The following is a 24,818-nucleotide window of genomic DNA, read 5'->3' as shown; positions in this document are numbered from 1 at the left end:
TAGGATCTTCAGACCTCTGAGGAGCTGTTAGATTGTAGGAGGATAGTTGTGGCTCCAGGGAACAGAGCTGAAACACAACGAAGGAGGTCACACAGAAAAAGAGTTCAGACGCGCCCAGGAGGAACTTTCTAAGAGGCAGGATTGCATTGAGGAACAGGCTGTGATAGATGGTGAGTTCCTCATCAGTGAAAAGTTGCAGTCAGGGGCTGCCTAAGCATCTGCTAGGGTGCGGCCCAGGGTCCCGCTCTGGCTCTGAGCGGGGGCGGGGCAGGATGGCCGGGACGTGTGAGGCTGAGGACTGGGAGGGAGGTGGGAGAGGAATGGGCCTGGTCGGGGGTGAGAGCCCCATTTAGGCTGCCCAAGCCCAGCCTGGCCCCCCACGTGGCCAGGCTGGCTGGGCTGGGCAGGGCCGGGCTGGGCGGGGCAAGGCCAGCGGCCCGCGGGGAGGCGGGGAGGCGGGCGCAAGGGCGGGGAGCGGCGCGGAAGCCGGGCCACATAAAGGAGCGGGCGGCGCAACGGGGGTGGCTCTTTCCTGGGTGGGGTTTGTGAAGTCGTGGCCCGTTAGCAGGAAGCCGAGCAGTCTCCCCGACGCTAGAGAGGGACCCAATCCGAGCCCCCGGCCCCCGGAGTCTGAGCCGTGGGTACTACGTGCTCAGCGCTGCTGCCCTACAGTTTCTAGCCAAACTTCCTCAACTCCGCCGCCTTTGCCGCCACCATGCCCAAGACGGTGAGTGCTGGGGGTTGGTGCTGTAGACGCCTGGGGTACTAGTTGACCCTCGTAGCCTTATGTTAATGGCCATGGGCTTGGCCGGCCACCGGCCTGCCTGGGACGCCACACTCTCCCTCCGCCATGGCCCGAGGTGGGGAGGAGACCTGGTCCTGGTCTGGAGCGCCCTAGTGAGTGAGGGGATGTCCAGGCTAGAAGTGCGGTCAGGGCGGGGCCGGCCCCTTTTCTCAGGTTCCAGTTCCCTGCATCCGGGATGCGACAGTGGGGAAGGTTTCGTTGGCGGCTCGGGGTACCCTCTTCCCCCAAAGGGCCCTGGACTCGGGACAGAGGACTTAAGTTGTGAGGAGTACACTTCCTAGGGCCCAGGAATTGGCGCCTTTTTAGGGCAAGGCTGCCACTTTTCTAGAGGGGCTATGAGAATAGAGAGAAGCAGGGAGTAGAGAGGGAGCTGCTCAGGGCGGATCCTGCACCACCCCCCGCCCCCACCTTTCAAACAGCCACCCAGGGCGGCTCCTGCTGTTTCCCACTAGGAAGTGAGGAAAGAGATGTAGAGGGACTCATCATCCATATAACCCCCTTTTACCAGGAGTGCTAACACTTGACTAGGCACCAGTCTCAGGAGAGGCCTACTCAGTCTACTGGGAGAGAGGACCAGTTTCTTCCTCCCTTTTACCTGCCAAATCCCTGGCCTTCCCATTAGTTAACGCCTCTCTATCCCCTCCTGACTGCTCTTTGAGGTGTAGTAGGTTCTCTCCTATGGGGCCACACCTTTCTAGAATGGTGGTTGATTTTGGGATCTGGTCTCCACCCCACTGGCTATTATGAGAAGAGCAGAAGCCTCTTGGGAGTGGGGCCTAGGGGGGCCGGATGCCCAGGAGGGAGGGGCGGGGGAGGGGTGTGCCTGACTAATGAGCTCTGCTTGCTTTTGTGCAAGTCATGCCAAATGGCTGCTGGGGCCCTTCCCTTGTTCAGGAAGGCTCAGTGACCACCTTGGCTTGAGTCAAGCAGCTTATTGGACTTACCTACAAGGTACAGTGTTCCCATATATATATATGCTGGGATTGCTTGAGCCTTGTGGATTGGAGATAGTGACTAGTAACCTTGAGAAAGGTTGTGAGCCCATGGGATGAGAGGAGAAGACTAGGGAACCCAGTTCTTTGGGTGCATGCTGAGGTTTTGTTGCCACATTGCTGTATTCCAATCTCACTGCCAAGTCATTGTTGCCTTTCCAGAACACTGTCCTTCAGAAACACCAAGTTTTCAACAAATATATATTTTCACCATCTCTTTTGAATTGCCTGTGGTTTTATGACATGGGACTTTTCCACACTTTCTAACCAAACCCCTCCCCCTACAAAGTAAGAGAGTGCAAAACGATGAGAGAAAACCCACTGTCTGCCAACACAGAGGACTACAAATATCCTCCAAGAAGCCTCTTTTCTGTCTATCTCACTCTGTTGGTTCTTGCCTCTTCTTAAGGTATGGCTTTGTCCAGTTTGATTTAGACTCCATTCTGTGGCCTCTCTTCTTTAGTGGTATATCTCATCCTCAATTCTGAGACATCTAACTTTAAACACAATTTGATGGGTCTGGAAGTCAGCTCAAAGTTGCAATAACTAGCCCAACTCAGCCAAAATAGGAAAAAGGAGTGCTGATCCTTTCCCTAAATATGGAGACAGAGGAATGTTTGGAGTCATGCCTGGGGTGCTAAAAGTACCTGAGTACTGAAGTATTTTTAGCATATTGAGAAAGAGAGAGACCCTCATTCTGTTAAACTCAAGAAATGGCAATTTTGGGGGGGAACAACTATGTCATGCCTGTTAAGACCATAGAAAAAGGGACTTTGGAGACTATCTAGTGTAATCCTCTTTTTCAAAAAATATTAATAAGAATATTTAGGCCTATAAGAAAGTACCCTACCTAAGGGCGCATGGTACTGAGCCGCAATTGGTGTTCAGGCCCACTAATGCTCATTCCGTTGACCCACTACTATGGCCCATTCATTGGTTCTTGAAGTTTGAGTTCACTTTCTTGCAGAAAGCAAATTGTACACTGTTCTCAGGACTTCTTTGTCACCAGATGAAAGGAAATATGTAATTTGGGAAAGTGACCTATGCTGGCATTTGTGTGGTCTCTTGGTAAGATTTGGGCGTGTCACAAGGTGCCTCTTGTTACTTTTCTTATTCCTCATCCCAAGGCTGAGCCATCCAGGGGCACACCCTAGTTCACTGTATACCAGCCAGTAACTTTAATGAAGAGGGGAAAATTCCCTTTTCTCACCACTCCTTCTCCACTGGTGTGCTTTAGGCTATTTCTGGAGTATGACAGATAGATAAAGGTAGTGGAAAAAATCAAACCCATTCATTCATATGAACCATGTCTCTGGTCTCTCCAGGGCCAGTTTCACTTTTAGAGCCAATTGTTTCTCCTAGTTAAGCCAGCCTCCCTTAAATGTGTTAAAACATGCACAGCCCCCTTCTTGCCATTCTTGGACTCTGCTTCTGGTTGCCAGTTTCCTGAGTCTGCCGTAGTAGCCAAAATGGAGACGCTTATTAACTGTCAGCTGTGATTTCTGGTGATAAGAAAATTATGAGTAAAAAGGTTTTTCCATCTCCCTACCTCATTTAACATTTTTTCCCCAAATCAGAAAGATTTGGCAGTTATCTTGGATTCCATAGAAAGAAATTATTTTGAATTTTCAAAATGTTCTTGAGTTTTTTGGCTCTCTCCTTATGATTTATTAAATGTCAATATTTAAAAGGCTTTCTACAAGTATCAAGTCCAATCCTTCCCATTGTACAGATGGGGAACTTGAAACTTATGATGGGGAAGGACTAATTTAGATGATACAGTATGTCAGTGGCAGTGCTAGGACTTGAGTCTAGTTTTTAGAGGGTCAATCTTGGTAACATCTCTTTGATTTGCTGGGTTTTTAGCCGTAGAGCAACAGGTCAGGGGAATGGTGATGAAGTGGTCGTTTGATGGCATCATCCATGTGAGCAGACATAGAGCATAGCTCCTTGAAGTATTTGAGAGCTTCTCAGTCTATATTCAGCTAAACTTTAACAGGGGCTATGTAGACTGTTTATTCTCCTTCCATTCCTAACATTACTTGAGCCATTCAAGTGGCACTAAAGTGATACTTTGTAAATAGGAGGCAGAATCTAAGTCTTTCAACCCTTGAACCAGACCTACCTATGGACTTCAGGGTGGAGCAAGTGATTAGGAATGGAGGTTGTACGAGAGAGGCTTCTACCTCTCATTTTTTTCATGTTTTAGTTCACTGCACACTTCTTGAAAGCATGGATTATAATGACCCATCTTTGGGATTTTTTAAGGCTTGTCTTTGAAGAGCATTCTGGGTACAGAAGGGCTGGTTGGGCAAGAGGGCCTTTGTGGGATCCTCAAGGACACCAACTAATCTATGTTCCCATGTTAGGCTTGAGGAAGGAATGTTGCTCTGTCAGTGGTATTGACCATAAATCTGCTAACTTTCCATTTTTTACTAGATGTTGAGGGTGGTGTTCTTTCTTCTCTCTTACCTCCTCTTCTCATGCAACTGCTTTACTGAATGGTAGAGCTAGAAGAAATGTTTAGAGGTCATCTGGTCTATCCCTCTGCCTCTAAACCTAATTCTCTTTGGATGAGATGAGATGACAGCTATGATTATTCTGAACTCAGTTCTAATAGTGTTGCTTGGCAACAGCTTCTCTTAGGTCCCTTTGTGTATTCCTGGGAGTCACATTCCTACTGGAATTTCTAGACTCAGTGTCCCTGGAGGGGAGAAGATTTGGCTACCAACAGTATCAGGGTTGGGCCTTTCATGGACAGAATTGCTCTGATCTTCATAAACCTGTGTCAGTCTCTGATTTTTCTAAGATAGAACTGGATTTATCATGTGCCTCTTTCTTAACTCAATCTTTTCTTTCTGCTACCCTACCTCATTCTTTTGCCCTGAAAGGAAACACACACACACACACACACACACACACACACACACACACACCAGAGTACAAAGGTAGTCTTCTTTGGGGAGTCTGTTGGTCAAGTGATGGGGCTGGTGTTTTCATGACTGACTGGCTTTGCTCTTCATCCCTCCTCCCATTTCATGCTTGGCAGAGCCGAAAACCTTTTTAATTCCAGGTTCCAATGTGTGGTATAGGAACTGCCACTTTGGAGGGTTATCTCAGGATTATGTGAATTTGAAAGGTGTGTGCTGGGAAATGGAAAGTAAAACTATATTGAAAAATTTTATTCCTTTTTTATGTAAGAAGATCCTTATTCTTTTTTTTAAATGTTATTTTTAGTTGTAGTTGGACACAATACCTTTATTTTTATGTGGTGCTGAGGATTGAACCCATGGCCTTGCATGTACTAGGCCGGCGCTCTACTGCTGAGCCACAACCCCAGCCCCAAGATCCTTATTCTTGTCCTCTGTAAAGTGATCCAAATGAAGTGGGCCCTTTCTTAAGTTCTTTCTTCAGTCTCTCAGTGTCTCCAGTACTAGGTAAAAACTCAAGGGACCCATCTAGTAATGATGTTCTTGAGAGCCTTGATGGTACTCCTTTTTTTAAATATTTATCTTTTAGTTTTAGGTGGATACAATGTCTTTATTTTATTTTTATGTGGTGCTGAGAATCGAACCCAGTGCCTCACACATGCTAGGTGAGCACTCTACCACTTGAGCCACATCCCCAGCCCTTGATGGTACTCCTTGGGGCGTCTGTTCCTATCTTCATTTCTTCAGACAATCTTTCCTAAAAATTTGAGTAACTTCTATGTACCAGGCAGTGCTAGGGGATACAACATTGAACAGTTTGCTAAAATGTATCTTGTTTCCCTAAACTTCTGGAGTGCTGTTACTTCCAGAGCAAGTTCAGAATGGAGATTTTCTAATTTGGGAGTTGATTTGTTTCATTAGTAGATCTGACAAGACCCGGGTGAGCACTCTTGCCTCTTTCTTCCCAAGTCCTTGGAGGGGAAAAAACTGTGCTTTACTAAGGAAAGAAAGAAATGGAGAGAAAGTATAAGCTTTATAGGTTTCCCTGCCTTTCTTCAAACATTTCCCAGGGCCTGCCTGAGGGTAGGGTAGACCCCCTACAGTTCTGCTGAAAGGCCATGAAGATACTAGGTCAAGTTTCAAATTTCTTTCTAACCAGGTGAGAGTGATAGTTAGATACGTTGGTAGACACTGAGAAGCTGGAAGACATAAGCAAAGCTGGGGACTAGCTGTGTGGAGGCAGCTTTTCAAATGCACTTAAAATAACCCAGAGCTTCCCAGCCTTAAGCTTTCCTTTAAGTGATTGTTCTGATTGGTTAGGGTTTCTCACTATCCAGAGGTATTTCACCACAGGACACTTAAGTTGGCCTTAAACCTTCCAGTTTAGCCTGTATGTTTTCAGTGAGGACACAAGGCACAAAAAAGGGAAGCGATTTGAATGAATTAGTAATAGGCCAGGACTAAATCCAACCTGCCCAGCTGCCAGTATAGGGGAGGAACTTTAAATACCTGCTTTCTAAAAGGTGCTCACTCCAGGGAGTTCTGTTTTCTCCCTCTATGCTGGAGTTGACTTGACCATGATGGTCAGGGAAAGAACAAGCCCTGAGTGTTTGGAGCTGACCTCAGGGGCTTCTTTATACAGAGATTATTCAGGCTCTGATTTTAGGTACTCTTTGTAGCATTTCCTAGGAAGGTATTTTGCTTTGGCTGTAAAGGATAGTGGAAGCAGATGTGTAGGCTGAAAAAAGGGAAACCTGCTGTGTTTTCTTGCTAGAGACCAGATCATGCTGTCCTAAGAATCTTTAGGGAGTAGAGTTATATATTCTCTGGCTTGATGGCCAGAGGGCTCAGGTAGCTTGTTAAGGGTTCCATAAATTGGAAAGGAGAACTTGACTTTCTTAAATCCCAAGTTAGTGATCTCCCACTGAAGATCTTCCCACTGCTTTGGCAAGAAAAGTCTTTTCACCCAGGGGGCATAAACTTCCAGAGAATTGGCTCCATGGTGATTACATTAACAAGATGGCTACAATGGAGTTCCCCTAAATACCTTCTGCTGTGGCAGGTTCCAGTGAGTGGGTGACTCAGTTCTTCTGGGACCTTAGAATGACTTTCTTCTCTTCCTGCCTGCCCCCAACCCAAATTCCCCTCTTTCTCTTTGCCCTTTTTAGTTTAGAGCTCTGACTTCTTTGAATTCTGACTCAGTGTTCTACACTTGACTTGTCCCTTGAGTTAAGAGAACATTATGGTACTTTCCTTTCCAGTTTGGTGACAATATTTGCTGCCATAGAAACCCTTTTGGATACAGACTGGAGACTCCTGGCCTCAACTCTCCCTACTAACTTCTAGGTGCTTGTAGGCGAAGTCAGTGGTAGGTAGCTAGCCAAAAATGGACTTTCCAGGCTTTCATAGAATGGGAGCACACAATAGTATTGAAAAGAACAGACTGTAGAACCAGACTGCTTGGACTCAAATCCCCAAAGCGTGAATAACTAGCTGTGTAGCCTTGGGCAAGTTACTTAATATCTTTTTCCTTTCCTTCCCATCATTTCTCTTTCCATTTTTCTAAAGTTCTGTTCTTTCTTTCTTTTTTTTTGAGATGGGATCTCACTGTGTTTATCCATGCTCATCTCAAACTCCTGGGCTCAAGTGATTAATCCTCTTCCCTGAGCCTCCAGAGTAACTGAACTGTAGGTATAGAACACTGTGTCTGGCTAAATTACTGATTACTGTGCTTCATTTTCCTCAAAAGTGAAGATAATAATGATTCTTGTATCATAGGGTTGTTGTGAGAATTAAATGAGGTAACTCATTATGAAGTGCTTATGACTGTGCCTAGCATCTAATAATGCTATACAAATATTAATTATAAGTATTATTATTATTATTGGTATAACTGTTATATACCATATAATGTTGATATTATTATTGGTAAAGTGAATAAATGATTTATTATTAATATATTTAATTTTTTTTAGTTGTAGGTGGATACAATATTTTAATTTATTTATATGTGGTGCTGCGGATCGAACCCAGTGCCTTAGACATGCTAGGCAAGTGCTCTACCATTAAGCTACAACCACAGCCCCATGATTTATTATTTATTATGTCCAACCCTCTGCTAGATAGGATGAATAAGAAGGAAAGCAGGAAGCTGCATTCTCTTCTTTCTTATTTCTTTTTTATATGGGGGAATTTGGTTTAAGAGCCACTTGAAACCACTGAGCCACTTGAAACCACTGAGCCACATGCCTATCCCTTTTTATTTTTCATTTTGAGACAGTGTCACTAAATTGCTTAGGGCCTCACTAAGTTGCTGAGGCTAACCTTGAATTTGGCAATCCTCTTGCCTCAACCTCCTGGTTGCTGGGATTATAGGCATTAGCCACTGTGCCTGGCACAGGAAGCTGTATTCCTATCATTTATTGAGTGACTTCTATGAGCTTTCACTGTAGATGATATAAACAAATGAATAGAGGATGTAGTTGCTGCATTCAAGTATCTACTTAAGGGCCTGGATTGTAGCTCAGTGGTAGAGTGCTTGCCTAGCATGTGTGAGGCACTGGGTTTGATTCTCAGCACCACATATAAAAATAAAAAACTCCATTGACAACTAAAAAACTATTAAAAATCTACTTAAATGGGGATTTAGGGTTAACCCAATTATAAACGGCTTGAGACAAATGTATGCCTAGGATTGTCTATAGATTTTTATAAGGAAGGGTTTACTAGGATATTAACAAGGCCTTAAAGGATGTATATACTTGGGGCAATGGATATTCTGGTTGGAAAAGTGATGTGGCTTTTGTACATAGATATAAAACATGTGACCCTAGATTAGCACCCTCATGAAAGTGAATTTATTTGAAATAAAGGCAGGCTTAAGGTGCTGATTCTATCAAAGGGAGCTACAGAAATGTACATGGATACATATACTAAGTTGTTGGTATCTTTCAAGAATTATTTAGAGCCAATAGTCTGTTCTTAAATGGCAAACCTTCTGAAAAGATCTGTGGGCTCATTTGTAAAGAAGAATGAAAGTATGTCATTTGCAGGAAAATGGATGGAGAACATCAAGTTAAGCAAAATAAACCAAACTCAGAAAGTCTTGGTCATTTATTTTTTCACATGTGGAAGCTACAGCAGAAAAAATGGAAAAGAGAGGTTTGGGAGCATCTCATAAAAATCAAAGAGAGACCAATAGAATAGAGGAAAGGGACAAGGGGGAGGCAAGAGGGAAGGGAAAGAGGAAATACTGGGGAAATATATTGACAAAATGACATTGTTATATTATGTGCAAGTATGAATATATTGCAAAAATCCCACTATTATGCATAATTATAATGCACCAATAAAATATGGCAAATTGTTTAAAGGTTTTTTTATTTTTAAAGAAGTCTGTGGGGAAGACCGTGGGTTTTCCAGAATTGTGTGAATTAATTTTTATAAATCTGTTGTCTTTTACCCAGTACAGTGGCACATGCCTATAATAAACAGCTTGGGAGGCTGAGACTGGAGGGCTGCAAGTTCGAGGCCAGCCTCAGTAACTAAGCGAGGTCCTAAGCAACTTAATGAGACACTGTCTCAAAATTTAAATAAATAAATAAAAAGGGCTGAGTGTGTGGCTCAGTAGTTAAGTCCCCTGGATTCAATCCCTGGCACCAAAAACAAAACAAAAAACAACAAAACAAAATAACAAAACAAAACAAATCTGTTATCTTTCTTGTCCAAGTAGGTATATAAAAGGGTCCTTCCTTCATGCTTCCATCAGAATCAAGGAATAGAGCTCATTGAGGACTCTGTTTAGGTCAGCAGACTAGAAACAGTTTTCACTTCTTCCAGTGGTTTTGCTATGAGATCAGGTATTTGGGAAAAGGGGGAGATACGAGAAAGAAGTCTCAGTGTGTGGTTGTGATAGGTCAAGGACTGTGGCACTTTCTGGCCAGGAACCAGTTGTGGCATTTGTGTCTTGAACCTGGAGACAAGGCCTTTTGGGTGATTTTCAAAGCACAGATTTGGCTGTGGCTGATGACAGAGACTCCAGAGTTGTTGCTCCTTTCAGTGGACTTGTATAAGGTAAGGGCTACTAGTATGGTAAATGGCTCTGTTTCTGCTTAGTACTGTTTTATCAGGGAGCTCCTGGGATTGGTGACTCCCCCACAATCTCTGTGTAATACTCTACCTCTGAACTACAGTCCCAGTCTTTTAAAATTTATTTGAGATAGAATGTCACTAAGTTTCCCAGTCTGGCCTTAGGTTTGTGATCCTATTGCCTCAGCCTTCCAAGTAGCTGAGACTATAGGGCATGTACCATTTCACCTAGTGGGATTGGTGACTTTGAAGGCTGGCATTTCTTCCCATACCTGGCAACACTTTTGCCTTGTGGGAATTTGCTAGATACTTTGTGTGTTCAGGGCATTGATCAAGACCTGAGATTGTGAGTATTTGGTCATACAAAACCAAATATTAACTGGGTGTGGTGGCTCATTCCTATAATCCCAACAGGAAGACTGAGGCAGGAGGATTGCAAATTTGAGGTCAACCTCAGTAATTTTAGTAAGACACTGTCAAAAAAATAAATTAAAAGGTTTGGCTTAGGGGTAGGGTGCCCTGGAGTTCAATCCCCAATACAGAAAAAAAATAAACAAACAACAACAAAAAACACCATATAATCCAAGGAAGGAGAAGAAGGCTTATCTAGACAGGTTTGGTCAGCATTTTTTTATCCCTCTTTAGTTTTGGCTTCCCCTAAATACCTGGGAAAAATGAAGTCTGTCTTTCTTTCTTTCTTTCTTTCTTTCTTTCTTTCTTTCTTTCTTTCTTTCTTTCTTTCTTTCTTTCTCTCTCTCTCTCTCTCTCTTTCTTGTACTGGAGATTGAATTTAGGGGCAGTTAACCACTGAGTCACATCCTCAGCCCATTTTTACTTTTTATTTTGAGACAGGTTCTCACTATGTTGCTCAGGCCCTTGCTAAATTGCTAAGGCTGGCTTTGAACTTGCTATCTTCCTGTCTCAGCCTCCCAAACTGCTGGGATTATAGGCACGCACCACCACACCCAGCAAGTCTTATTTTTCTTGAGTTAATTATGTTTAGATAGTTTTGGATCTTATTTTTTTTGGTCTAATCTGCCCCATACCTGGCCCAGTCCTTTTTCAGAACTCTCAGCCTGGGTTTTTGATGAAGTATACAAAGAGGCTCTTTCTTACTTGTCATCTTTAACTGAGATTGACTAATCTGTGGTATGGAGTTGGAGGGCGGGTGTCAAGGTAAACAACCAATATGGTATCATTAGTTTGCTATCTATAAGGATTTACAGTGAGCTGAACTCCTCTTTAAACATCATTGTAGATACTTGTGAGAGACTGACTAGCCCTTAGAAGTTTCCTTAATGAAAACAAAAGTCACGTGACCACTTTGCCTTTAAATTTTTCATTTCCCCTACATGAACATATCAGCAATATTAATTGTATGTAGATGTAGTAGAGAAAAGCCCCTTTTCTCTGGTTCCTTATTCTCCTTGGTTTCTAGACCATGGTGGATCTAGCATATGCTTGGTGAGAACAGAACACCAGCCATTTTTGAATATCGCATCTCTGCTTTGGGTACTTGGAGAGTTGTTTGAGGAGGGCCTGAGGTGGGTCTAGGAAAAATCTAGCCTAGTTGTCTTTTTCGCTGCCACAGCTTGGGCATTTTCCTAAGATTGGGAGTTTGCCTCCTGGCCTTAGTCCAGTTGCCAGAGGAAACCGATGACTAAAGGCTTCCTCCCTGCGACGTCAGCTTCTGGAACCTTTCCTGATGATTCCCTACCAGTCAAATCTGCCTTATTTGGTTATTTTTCTCCCCCCTCAAATGGCCCCCTCACCTCAACTAGTCCCCTGTTCTCCTTCAGTACAGGGAACGCCTTCTTCAAATTTATGCAAGGCTACCTGCAATCTTTTCTCCTTGGTTAGAGCCCTAACAGGGGTAGGAATGGGGAATGAGAGAGAAAGATGAGAGAGCTCTGGAATGACTGTGATTTCCCCACCCTACTTTCTTATCTCTTCTTGTTATCTTGACCCTGCATGGTCACCCCTCTCTAGCTTCTTACCTAGAATTCTGACAATCTAGGAGTGGTCTTGTTTGGCCTGAAAAGGCTTAGAGTGTGGGGGTTGGGTGGGGCTGGGACTCTCAACACCTGAAACTATTCCTTTGGAGTAGGTAAAGTAAGTAAGTAAGTTGGTAAGTCCAGTTTTTGGCATGTGCCTGTTGTATGCCTAACATTCTTGCTTGGATTTCCCGAGAGGGCTTAGTCCAAGGTCCCTATCCCAGCCCTGAGCTTAGGTTAGAAGAGTTGAGCCTTTGACATTTCAAGCTTGGAGCACTTGTCTGATATCTTTCTTTAAAGTATACATTTTAGTAGAAATGGTATAGTGGAAAGAATAGTGGACTGAATCAGCATATCTAAGTTTTGGTCTCTGCCTTTGTGACTTTGGACACATCGTTTTTTATGAACCTTAGTTTCCTTCTCTGTGAAATGGAGATACTATCTTTTTCTGACATTCTGATAATTTTTAAGAAATTCTGAACCCTTTAAGAGAGGGTTCTTGGAAAGAGTGTAACAGCAAACAGTAATGATTGTAGAAGTTGCCATTGTTCCCCTTTAGAATGGCATCAAGGGTGTTATTTTCACCCCAGCTATCAATACATAAGTGGCCCCATTTATTTCAGTGAGCTCTGCTCTGAGCTACCACTGAACTTGCTGTGGGGAGCCTGGCTTGGAGAAGCAACTGTTGACTGAGTGCCTTGGGTGGGGCCTTGGAGTCCAGCCTGCAGACTACAGTTGCTGGCTATTTTTGGTCATTGGTGACTCCAGGAAGAATACAAGACCCTTGGATTGGTCATTCTTCCATCAGGGAAGGGGAAGACCAAGAAACAAATCAAAACTGAGCGTAAATGAGATTTGACTTCCTCTACCCCCCACCCCTACAACATCCTTCTCCTTGAGGCTATGAAATTGCTTTTGGCTGAGTCTTAAATTGCTAAGCTCCCCTTCCCCTTCCTCTGTCTGAGTCACTGGTGTCTATGTTGCCCTTGGATGAGGAAAACTAGGTAATGTGGGTTTGGGTGGAGGAATTTCTAGCCAGGGAGTTTTTGCCACATGCCTAGTGCTGAGTGTTGGGTTTTCAACTAGTCCTGCATTTTATGAATATGGGTTAGAAATATAAATAAAAGGAAAGGGGATTCTGAATTTTCTGCTAGGATGATATGGCATAAGCAAGTTTCTGGGGATGCTGTATGTACCCTTGTCTGGATCTGTTTTTACCCTATCTTCCCCTCCTACATCACTTCTTCCTCTTCTTTTTCACTGTCATTTTGTCCAGTGCTTGCTTGTGAATCAGGGACTCCAGGTTGTCTCTCAGCCACCTAGGAGGTGTCCATGAACTTGAGCCTCACCTGCTCTGAGCCTCTGGATGGAGGGCAAGATAGAAGTATTGGCACCTATATACCATTCTTTAGGAACAAATTCCAAATGTAGTTTTAATAGAGAAGACTTAGTTGGGTAGAGCTGGACAGTGCTGTTGGGAGCAAATTTGTTTCCCATCATCGAGCTGGAATGGCCTCTGGGTCATGAAGGAGCTTGCTTCTGTGAGCAGCTGCCTTATTGGCAACTTCTTCTTCTTGTTAGGGGCCTCATATGGATTGTTAAGGATGCCAGTTGCAGATGGTAGATCAAAGTGGTCTTGATGAGTTAGGGTAGGCAAGCAGGAGGATGAAGGAGAAGGAATATGAAATCAAATGGAAGAAGAGTGTTTTTTGAATTTTCATATCTCCCCTTTTGATAAAACCCAGCATGGCATATGACAATGTTTTGCGAATACAGGGAGAAAATCATTCATAAACCCACCACTTTAACATAGCAATTATTATTTGTATTTCTTGTCACATCGTGTTTTTGTACCTTAGTTTTCCATGATGAAATCATAGTGTGCATAAAAAGTCCTACTTCTTTCCTCCTATTAAACATATCACTAAAAGCTTAGATAAATGCTAGTTATTCATTTTTATTCTTAAATTTTTTTTAGTTGTAGATGGACACAATACCTTTATTTATTTATTTATTTTTATATGGTGCTGCGAATTGAACCCAGTGCCTCAAAAGTGTTAGTCAAGCACTCTACCACTAAGCTACAACCCCAGCCCAAGTGTTAGGTTTTTAAAAAATGAATATTTTAATGGCTTTTAAAACTTCATCCAATGACTATGCCAGATTCAGTTAACTATTCCCTTTGGGGGTCATTTAGGTTACTCTCAGTTTTAGCAAGTTATGCAAACATAAGAAAATTTGAACCTTTTAGTCTGGCATGTAGGGAGGGCCTTTTAATACCTGGCCCCATTCTCCCTCCCTTTCTAGGCTCATCTCCCACTTATTCCCACACTCACACTATGTTTCAGCTTTGTGGGATCAGGGTTTCCCAAGTAAGCTATAACGCTCTCTCTCTCTCTCTCTCTTTTTTTTTTTAAAAACTGTGGTAAAGCCATCATGCCTTTTTATTTCTTTCTGCTTTATCCTATGCTTCTTTTTTTTCAGCTTGAAATGTTAGGTGCTTCCTCTTCACTTTCCCTACCTATGCTTGAGACTTTCCTCTTTTTTTTTTTCCCTTGGCACTTTGGATCAAATACAGGGCCTCGCACAAGCTACACACCCATTTTACCACTGAACTACATCCTCAAACCCTGGAAGCTTTACTTAATACTCCTAAGTAGATTAATTGCATCAACTTCTGTGTGCCCAGTGTACTTAGTTAAGAACTTCTGTTATGATGTTTATCATGGTTTTGCAACCATCTGAACTCCCAGACTTTCTCCTATGGCAAACTTGTAGATTTGAAAGCTTCTAACTCCTCCTGCCTCAAGAGGAGGCCATCTCCAGATGCAGATGGTTATGGAAAGTTAAACCTTTGAGACTGTTTAATCAGTGATAGACATGGAGAAAAGCAGCAGCAGCAATGTATGCAAGGAATCCCACAGCACTGGTTGAGCACCTGGTAGAATATGCTAGGCACCTAAAAAGAGCATGCTACAGGGACACTGCTACATCGATGTTCATAGCAGCACAATTCACAATAGCAAGACTGTGGAACCAACCTAGATGCCCTTCAATAGACAAATGGATAAAAAAAAAAATGTGGCATTTATACACAATGGAGTATTACTCTGCATTAAAAAATGACAAAATCATAGAATTTGCAGGGAAATGGATGGCATTAGAGCAGATTATGCTAAGTGAAGCTAGCCAATCCCTAAAAAACAAATGCCAAATGTCTTCCTTGATATAAGGAGAGTAACTAAGATCAGAGTAGGGACAAGAGCAGGAGAAGATGATTAACATTTAACAGGGATGAGAGGTGGGAGGGAAAGGGAGAGAGAAGGGAAATTGCATGGAAATGGAAGGAGACCCTCAGGGTTATACAGTGGAGGGGGTAGAGAGAGAGGAGGGGAGGGGAGGGGAGAGGTGGGGAGGGGGGAGGGTGGAGGATGGGAAAGGCTGCGGAGCACAACAGACACTAGTATGGCAATATGTAAATCAATGGATGTGTAACTGATGTGATTCTGCAATCTGTGTATGGGGTGAAGGTGGGAGTTCATAACCCACTTGAATCAAAGTGTGGAATATGATATGTCAAGAAATTTGTAATGTTTTGAACAACCAACAATAAAAAATTAAAAAAAAAAAAAAGAATATGCTAGGCACCAGTCACAGAAGAAACAGCACAAAGAAGGGGAGAGTGAATTTGTACTTATAAGGAAGAGAGGCCTGAGTATAAGTACAGAGAAAGCCTGGCTGGTCTCAACTCACCAGTGCAAACTTCTTTTATTTTCTCTCTCATTTTTCTTTTGTGTTTGGTTTGATAGGATCTTGCTATGTTGTCTAGGATGGCCTTAAATTCCTGGACCAAGTGATCCTCCTGCCTCATCCTCCCAAGTAACTAGGAGTATAGGCATGCACCGCCACACCCAACTTTGCAAACTTCTTAAAATATTCCAGATCTTAGTTTCCCATTTGTGTAATGGAAAGGGTAATAGTACCCTACTTCTTTAGGTTATATATAGTGAGGATTCATTCAGAATGTTCATGCTTCTGAATATGCTCTGTGAGGTATAAGACCCAGAGGAATGAGTGGTAGGCCTAGGATATTCCAGAAATTTTGTTCTAGTTGGTCTCTTAAAATTTTGTCATGTGTGTATCCCATCAAGCCTTCTCTGAGCCATGAATGCCAGATGCTAGTTTCTCTGATCCCCCCACATAGGGGCTCAACAGCCTCATTCTCTTTATTAGGAGGCATGCAAGGAGGTACCATTTCCCTGCCCATCTGAGCAGCATAGCTTCAACTATCTCCAGCACAGTCCTGCTCAAGAATGGCGAGAAGTGACTGGGGAGAAAGAAAGAGGTGGGGAGGTACCACCTTCTTCTTAGCCTTTTTTTTCTTTTACATTATTGAGGATCAGACTGAGGACCTCACAAATGCTAGGCAACTGCACTACCACTGAGCTACATCCCCCACACTTTTTGATTTTGAGATAGCATGTAGCTAAGTTGCTCAGGCTGGCCTGGAACTTGTAATCTTCCTGCGTCAGCTTCCTGAATAGCTGGGATTATGGGTGTGCACCACTGTGCCCAGTTTACTTAGCTCTTTAGCATCAAACAAATGGTAGTAGAATAGAGGGTTTCCTAATATCCTTTTAGATGGACGTAGAAGTGTTATAGAAGCTGCAGTGAAACTGGTACCTTTCAGTTCTCCTGGGCCCAAGCCTGCCATGCAATGTTAGGACAGATCTTCATGTCTTTCATTGCCTGTACGCTCTTCAGAGGCTTTCCAATTCCACCTTTGTGGGACAACTGGCTCTCGGGGAACCCTGCAAGCTAAATTTAAGATCTTTGAGTGGAGATTTTTGATCTAGTGTTCTTTTTGTTTTCACCACATACTTGTTGCTGTCTTAGACGTTTGCAAACTCCTAGTGTACTCCAGGATTTTATGTTTTATAAAGAAGCAAATTACCTGAGCCTGTTGAAGATCTGTTGGTTAACCTTAAAACATAGCAAGATAAAATGACTCATTCGAAGTCATGTAATAAGTCCGGAGCAGAAGTTGGTCTTGAAGCTGAAGCTCTCAGGAGAGTTGTCTGTCCATTACCTTAGCCTGGTCCACTAGAATAAGAACAAAGATGGTTTCTGTCCCATTACCCAGTGTATCCCCGTTACTTAATATAGTGGCATAGAGGAGGTTCTCAACAAATATTTGTTGAATAGATATATACAATATTTGTTGAATAGACTCTTGTCAAGTTGGAATTGTCTTAGATTCCTTTAGCTAGGTTTGCCAGTTAGCCAAACATTCCCAGTGGTGTACTTGAAACTACCTAATGTGAACCTATCTGGATCCTGGCAGAATGGGGCTTAGTAGTGGTAAGGAATGAGAAGGCGTTGTCCCTCTTATGTACCTTGGAGAGCCTGTTTATTTGTGAGTTGCCAGCTTGTTCACAGCCAATTTCCACTCCCTTTTTCCACGTCTTCACATAATACAGTAGTGTTCATGCCAAGGGGAATATTTGAATCAAAGCTTTTAGTGGATTCTAACAGGCAACCATGAAAGCACTTCTATCTGCCTTTTTGAAACAGCCCAGAATTTGACCGTAGAGTACATATTTGAGGCATTACCCGGTTTTTAATGTTTTTATGTGCACTCTCCTTTTGCATGGCCAGCAGGGCTGCCTTGTATAATCTAATCCTAAGTGATTTGTGCTCCAAAGTTTAGGAATTGGGTTGGCCTCTGTGCTCAGGGATGAGCAGAGCCAGTCATGGATCAGGAAGGATAGCAGGGAAGTCCTGGAGATCATCATGTTGGGGAACCCAGCAGCTGTTCACTCCAGCTGTTGGCACCGCCATCACCACTACCACCGAGCCTGCCTGAAGGCCCAGAACTACATATACTTACAGATTCAAACATGTTCTGCTCAAGGTAGGCTTATTTGAGGGGCAATAGGAGGATTTTTTTCTCTTGCTCTGGAAGGAAGAGCATGACCAGCATTTAGGAAGTATAGGTTTAGGCTTACTAGGTAAGGTTGGATGCCCTAAAGTAGAGATTCTGAAGGTTACCTTATTTTTAAAGCACTTTTTTTTCCTGTCTATCTTTGCAGTGCTGAGCTAGACACTGTACAAGGAATGTTAACAATTGTTTGTTGGGCAGACTTAAATAAAAATAGACTTTATTGTATAATTTTGGATTAGTTTTTTTTCATTATGAAACTAATATATATTTTTGTAATAAATGAAACAGTACTGAAAAATAAAAAAGTCCTTGTCTTCTATCTCTGACTCTACTTTCCAGAGTAAACCACCATTAACCATTGATGTAAATGTATTTTTCAATGCATTCATACATATGTACCTTTAAACACACAAGTAACACTAATTCTTATTGTTCTCCAACTTGATTTTTTGCCTTATTATGTGGTGGCCATTTTTTTTTGTCAAACCAGATTTTAAATTCTCTTTGGGCTCCTTAATAAGCAAATTAACAAATGAGAAGAATACATAACATCTGTACAAATAAAGGGTCCATATTCATTGAATGGAAAATAATGGCATTGTAAAAGCTTGCTTTCTTAGGAGTGAAGGCTTTCTGAACAAGATGGGATTTGTGGACCCTGCTGTTGGGATAAAGCATGCTCCCCTTTCGATGTTCAGTAGACCATAGTTGTAGATATTACTGTAATTTCACATGTGTCTAATTGATGTTGGAGTTATTGGTGGATAGGTAAGACACTTTCCTGTGAATGAAGTGATGGTCCCATCTCTGGTTCTGTGGTTTTGCCAGTTTGGGGTCCTTTGATTCAGGTAATTCCTAACTGAGAACCCTGCTCATCAGACATCTGGCTCATGGAACTGTCTGAGGTAAAGGAAAGAAACTGTGATGTGTGTGTGTGTGTGTGTGTGTGTCTGTGTGTGTGTTGGTGGTGGGTATACATTTTTCCAAAGAAGAGCAGTGGGAAGGTCTGTCATTAATCAGTGAAGCTGAATTAGAATCTTCCCTCCCTCCTTCTGCATGCACAGCAGCAATCTTGTCCAGGTGGTAGAAAAGTGGAATTTTGCAGAATGCTCATCTGTAGCTGAGCCACCCAGTTGAAGAGTTTAGGGAGATAGAGATTTGTGAAATTTATATACCTGTGCTATATTTTTTTAAATTTTATTTATTCTAATTAGTTATATATGATAGCAGAATGCAATTCAATTCATATTACACAAATAGAGCATGATTTTCTATATTTTTAATGTAGCGTAAGTGAGCACTGGTCCTGGTCTTAGAAACCTTGTTAGCTTGAGGATATTGATCATGTTGAAGGAGCCAAGCTGGGAGAGGAGAAGCAGAATTACCAGAAATGCTGGCTCGCTTCTGCCCACTCATGGCAGGCCCCACCCTTCTCTTGCCTTCTTAGTTCCCAGTTCCCAGACTTCCATGGTGGGTGGAGCAGAGCTTCTTCTTGCCCCGCCTTTAATCCTGGAGCCTCTGCCACCAGAGGTTGACCCTGGCTGGGCTGGGCCTACAGGCCACTGCAGGCATTATTGCCTTCCCCTTCAGACAAACAGGAAGCTGCTTGCAGACTGAGTGATTGGAGCTTTTTGAATCCTTGTGGGGCAGGGAGAGCAAAGCTCTGAGATCAGCCTCTAAAACGGGAAATGGAATGATATTTAAATATTATTTTGGCCGTTTAAGAAAACTTGGATCTCATGTATCTCCAGGCACTTACTGTAGGCCACACTTGTATGAAGTTTTGTGTTTCTATACTTACTTGCTGCACAACCTTGAGGAAGTTCCTTAACTTCCCTGAGCCTCCTGTTCTCCCGTTGATGAAGTGAGAATGATAGTGCTAGCCTTGGAGTTGGTAAGAAATTTGGATAAGGTAAAATTGGAAAGTCCTCAAATGTTACCTCTGTAGAAAATCATGCGTACAGGATTCAGATGCCTAGAGTAGTTTAAATCATGTTTTAATAGCTTCTGTTGACAAAGGCAATAGAGTGTGTCAGTAGATGAAAGACTTTCAGCTCACCATTAAGAATGGTTATGATCCTTAAAAGGGCAAGCCTCAGTTATCAGGAAAAGTTCACTTCTGTGGAATAGCTCATTTATAGACCATTGGGGACCAATGAAGCATTGCCATATAATTGGCTCTCAACTATCCATAACAAACCTTATTCCAGCTACTTGTGGACTGCCTGCCCTAAGTCATGTGAGCTCAGGGATTACAAACTCCCTTGACTCTTATGATAGTCCAAATAAGATATAATTATTGGGTAGACATACCCCCAAAATTCCCAAATTAAAGTGGTTAGATTGCTATTGCTTGTGGGTATTACTTTTAGTTGATGTGTAACCGATTTTAATCACAAGGAAAATGATGAATGTTGCCCTCTGAAGTAATGGATATGATAGACTTCTACTTCACAAGTCATTTGTGACCTCACTGATCCACCCTTCAGGCTGTGAACTCAGGTCAGGGTGACAAATTTGTGAAACAGGGATTGGGAGGGGTACAGATGTTCTTAGACTGGAGGCAGATATGACCTTGCGTGACAGTGCTCTCTGTGGACTATATTCCAGGGAGCGTTTAAATAGTCCTCCCTTCCCGACACTCCCTTGGATTCAACCTTTGGCAGGAATAGTCAGTGCCAAAGAATATCTTGAAAGGGTCTTCCTGGGCAAGATCCTCTGAAACCTCCAGCTCTTGAGCAGCCCAAAAAAGAATTAGAAATTAGGATTAGGAAGCTGGGAGGGAGTTATAAGTTTAGGGGATAGCTGCCTACATTCCAAGTAGTTCCCTAATTAAATAGACAATTCAGATATGAATTGAAGGAATCCTCTTACATGTTGATTGGTATTGCTCTGTAATTATTTTTCAGTGTTTTTTAACTTTTTTTTTTTTTTTTTTTTTTTTTTTTTACCTTGTCTGGACCAAAAACAAAATTCCCCAATATAAGTGGTGCTGATTCTCTACATTTGTAATATTCTTCATAGTTGTAAAGCCCTTTTTAAAATTTTTATTTTGAGGCAGGATCTTATTGTTAATTTGCCCAGACTGGTCTCAAAATTGCTATATTCCTGTCTTAATCTCTCATGTAGCTGGGATTGTAGGAGTGTGTCACCATGCCTGGCTATAAAGTTCCCCTCCATTTACCACTATTATTATATCACTTGATATTCATTAAGTCTCTCCTGTTGTCAGGTTAGGAATTATCCCCATTTTCTCATACGGGGAAACCAAGACTCAAAAGAGTCAAGTGACTCTGAAAATATTACTCAGATAATGAGTAACATGCACAGGACTTAAACAGAAGGTAGAAGACTTTGATTTTAGACTATGTACAGAGCGGGGTATGGGAAGGGGAGGGAGATGTTCTTTCATAAAACCTGGACTTAAGCTCTGGTGATGCTTAGGCCAGATTTCTGAGGCTAGCAATGAAGGTTCACCTTTAAATGTTTGGCCCTTTCCCCATTCCAGTAGTTGCTAACCTCCCTTTAGCCTCCCTTCTAAAAGATCATGAGTCAAGAAAAATGATTAGAGAGAATTCAGGCTGTTGGGGCTGTGTAGGGATGGCCACCTGTTATGTTGTTTGTGTTCTGCCAGCTTGGGGCTGGCCTAACTCTTGTTTTGCAGCTGGCTTCCTGTGTCACCCTCTTGCTAGTGTCAGACCACTGCCTTCAAGGATAGTTGCATTTTCCACCTGGTTGAGCCAATAACTTGCTTGGCTTTGCCATGCTCGTAGACATATAAGAATTACTTGTTAGCAAGCAAAAATTGTTTGGGGGCTACTTAGACCTAACTAATATAGGCTCCTGTTTATACCTTGGCAGGAATATGAACATTGATCTAGTTTCTTGTTGAGATGATGAGGTATTGGGGGAATTGTGCAAAGGGGACTTTTTGGATTTGAAGGATTGTGTTTAGGTTCTGCTTCTAGCTTCCCTGGGTGTGTGTATGTGTGTGTGTATTGATTCAACCTAGAGCCTCGTGAATGCTAAACATGTACTGTACCACAGAGCTACACCTCCAACATATACCAAGGCAATCTTGTCCCTTTCTGGTCTACCATCTCTTCTATAAAGTGTTGTACATCTTTGACTGATCTCTGAGGGCTGAGGGCTATTTTTTTTTTTTTTGGTGGTACTGGGGATTGAACCCAGGTGTGCTCTACTACTGTGTTACATCCACAACCCTTTCTATTTTTTCTTTTTGAGACAGGTTCTTGCTAAGTTGTCCAGGCTAGTGTCAAACTTGCTATCATCCTACCTCAGCCTCCCAAGTCACAGGGATTACAGGCAAGCACCATGTCTGGTTCTGAGGGCCATTCTTATTCTAAAGTTCTGACTTATTGAAAAATAATAGGGGCCTGTCTGCCCTCCCATGGGCAGAGGGATGGTTGGCAAACATCTTTGAAATGGTCTCATTCTTTGGGAAAACTGAGCCAAATAGGCAACTGTATGAATTATAGGAGGCTGGAAGTGTTTATCTGTATCTGACTTTTGAAGTGGAAAAGGTCTTGGGAATGTTCAGGAGCATGACTGGGTGAAGGGGTAGGCAGGTGAGGGTAACAGGAGTCAGTCTAGGCCTGATGTGGGTGAGGAGGAAAGAGGTTCTCTGGAGAGAGAATTCTTAGGGCACCCACCAGAAATGGGTTATAGACTGACATCCTAGAGTAGATCGTTTACCAGTTCTTGGTCACAAGCAGTTGATAAGCCCTCAGGAATGTGACACCATCACATGGGAATGTGTCACTAGAGCAGGCGAAGGTTGTAGAGGCAGAAAAAGCAGCTCCCTTGTCACCATACACTCTGAATAGGATGGGAGGTCCTTAATGTTGGGCCATATGGACCATAGGTGGTAAATGGAAAAATACAATTCTTAATGGCAGAGAGAACTGTCCTTTAGAAGAAGGAAAAGTCATAATACTTGTTTGATGTCAAATCATGTGCAGTTAGGTTTGTTAGTGATGATACATTGTATTTTATTTGTGAACTTGATACAAGTGTTAAAGAAGGGAGAAACTTGAATTCTTGATTGTAGTGACCCTAGAATAAATCTGGAAATTAATTTTTAGATTTGCCCTTGTTATAGTAGAAGGCTGACTTTTGCATGGACCTAGCTAGGCTCCCTGTCTTCTGATCCATTTTGGCCAGAGTGTTCCTGGGGAAGTCCAGCTTGCCTGTGCAGCTGGTCTAGGCCAGTGTATGTAAGCACCCATAGGCCTGGTTGGTCTGGGTTAGGTCTGTGGACATCGATATTTTCTAACAAATCCTCTAAGGGATTCTTTTTTGTATTTTTGTTGCTGTACTAGGGATTGAACCCAAGGGCACTTTATGTAAATTAGTTAATTTACATTCCCAGTCCTTTTTTTAATTTTGAGACAGAGTGTCGCTGCATTGCTTAGGGCCTTGCTAAGTTGCTGAGGCTGGCTTTGAACATGCAATTCTTCTGCCTCAGCCTCCTGAGTTGCTAGGGTTACAGGTGTGTGCCACCATGCCCAACTCCTGTAAGGGATTCTAACTTTGGGCAAATGTTTATAATTATATCTCTAATGGGAGCTTTTCTGTCTTACCTGCAAGAAAATCAAACCTGAGAAAGGATCTTATCAGAGTCCTGTGCCCATACAACATGGATACAGCTGAGCTGAGCCGAGACTTTGTTTAGGGTTTTTCTACTCTGGTAGCTGGAGGTAAAGTTGGCCCGACAGCTTAATTGGGCATCCTCTAAGGTTGGTCAGAAGGCCTGGAGGAAATGGCAGTAATTTCCCCCAACCTACAACAGCTGAAGCAAGGAGTGGGGTTCAAGGTAGCAAACCAGACTTTTAGGAAATTAGTAGCTCTCTTTATAGGACGAATTTCACTGTCTGGGCATGTGAAGACCAGTGATGGTGGGGGAAGGATAGGATAGAATGGGAGATGAGTAATGCCGTGGGCACCAAGGCATTCACTTAGTGGGAACATTACAGGCAGTTGGTGAGTAAGAGCCCAAGGACCTGGTGACTTCACTCTTCAGCTCTCTATATAAGTGCTAAGCTGGGGCTTTGTCCTGTGTCCAAGGCAGAGTTCTTGGGAACTGAGGATTGCTTGTTCTCTGCTTCCTGTTTCAGCTGGGGATGGCCTTTATACCTGACCAGCTATAGGGTAGCTTCTCCTAGGCTCCAGCCCCTGCTGCTCCTATACTTTCAGATTGTATCAAACTTTCGTACATGCTGTGGCACTATGTCACAAAGTGATCTTTGACCTGATTAGAGAATAAGCTCCTTCTTTGGTAGGGCAGGGGGCTTTGTCCCCCCCCCCCAGGGGCATGAGAAGGTATTTAACCCATTATGTCACATTGTCTTATAAAACTTAAATTGAGCAATTCATAAGTGTCCTATAAAATTTCATAGGTTTTATAGGTGTCCAATATATAGGATGATAGAACATAATGGGTTGATGTGGAGAATCAAGTATCACCAAGAAGACATTGAGTTTTTTTTCTGTCTCCAACCTCCAAAAGATAAAGGTGATTGGGAATTTTAGTGTAGATGTAGTACATACTTTATTCTGGGAGGTTCAAGAATTATGTCTTTTTTCTACTAGCTGGGGAACCACTTGAATTCAGGATTTGTTTTAATCTCTGTGTTCCCAATTTCTAGTAAAATGTCCTCACATTTATCAGGAGCTCAATAGGCATTTCTACTCCTATGCCCTTCCTTGGGTCAGATTAGATTCCCTAGATGACCTTTATCTCATAACTGAAAAATATGGAACCTAATAGGGAAGAAAGGATTGCATCTGAGGATTGCCTGCTTGTGGTATCCCTTATATCCAGAAGCCCAAAGTTATTGGCAGTACTTGACTTTTCAGGTGTACACACTTTTACATATACATGTTTTTCTTTCCTTTTCCTAGAGAAGTAACAATCAAGGTGCAAATTTCAAGAAATGGATGTTAGAAGGTGGGCACTACTGAATGGTTGTGTTTCCTCTCTAGTTCCTTGTGAGAAAAGTGCCAGACAATGAGCATCCTAGACCTAGTCCAGAGAAGAATGGC

At 42.6% G+C, this 24,818-nt stretch overlaps 1 protein-coding gene across 1 annotated transcript in view; it reads left to right on the top strand.

Annotated features, from left to right (window-relative positions):
* The first annotated feature begins 512 nt into the window (after nt 1-512).
* Nucleotides 513-24,818, top strand: part of Msn (moesin) — a 73,422-nt gene continuing 49,116 nt past the window's right edge. The window contains exon 1 of the mRNA XM_046440387.2: nt 513-727. Coding sequence (XP_046296343.1) covers nt 716-727 — 12 coding nt within the window. The 5' untranslated portion in view covers nt 513-715. The remainder of the gene's footprint in view (nt 728-24,818) is intronic.

This window comes from Marmota monax, unplaced genomic scaffold (assembly GCF_021218885.2).
Source record: "Marmota monax isolate L192 unplaced genomic scaffold, Marmota_monax_Labrador192_F-V1.1 WCK01_AAM20220418_F8-fsc00134, whole genome shotgun sequence".
NCBI classification, from domain to species: Eukaryota; Metazoa; Chordata; class Mammalia; order Rodentia; family Sciuridae; genus Marmota; species Marmota monax.
The sequence above is the reverse complement of the archived record's forward strand: the minus strand, read 5'-3'. Positions and strand labels throughout refer to the sequence as shown.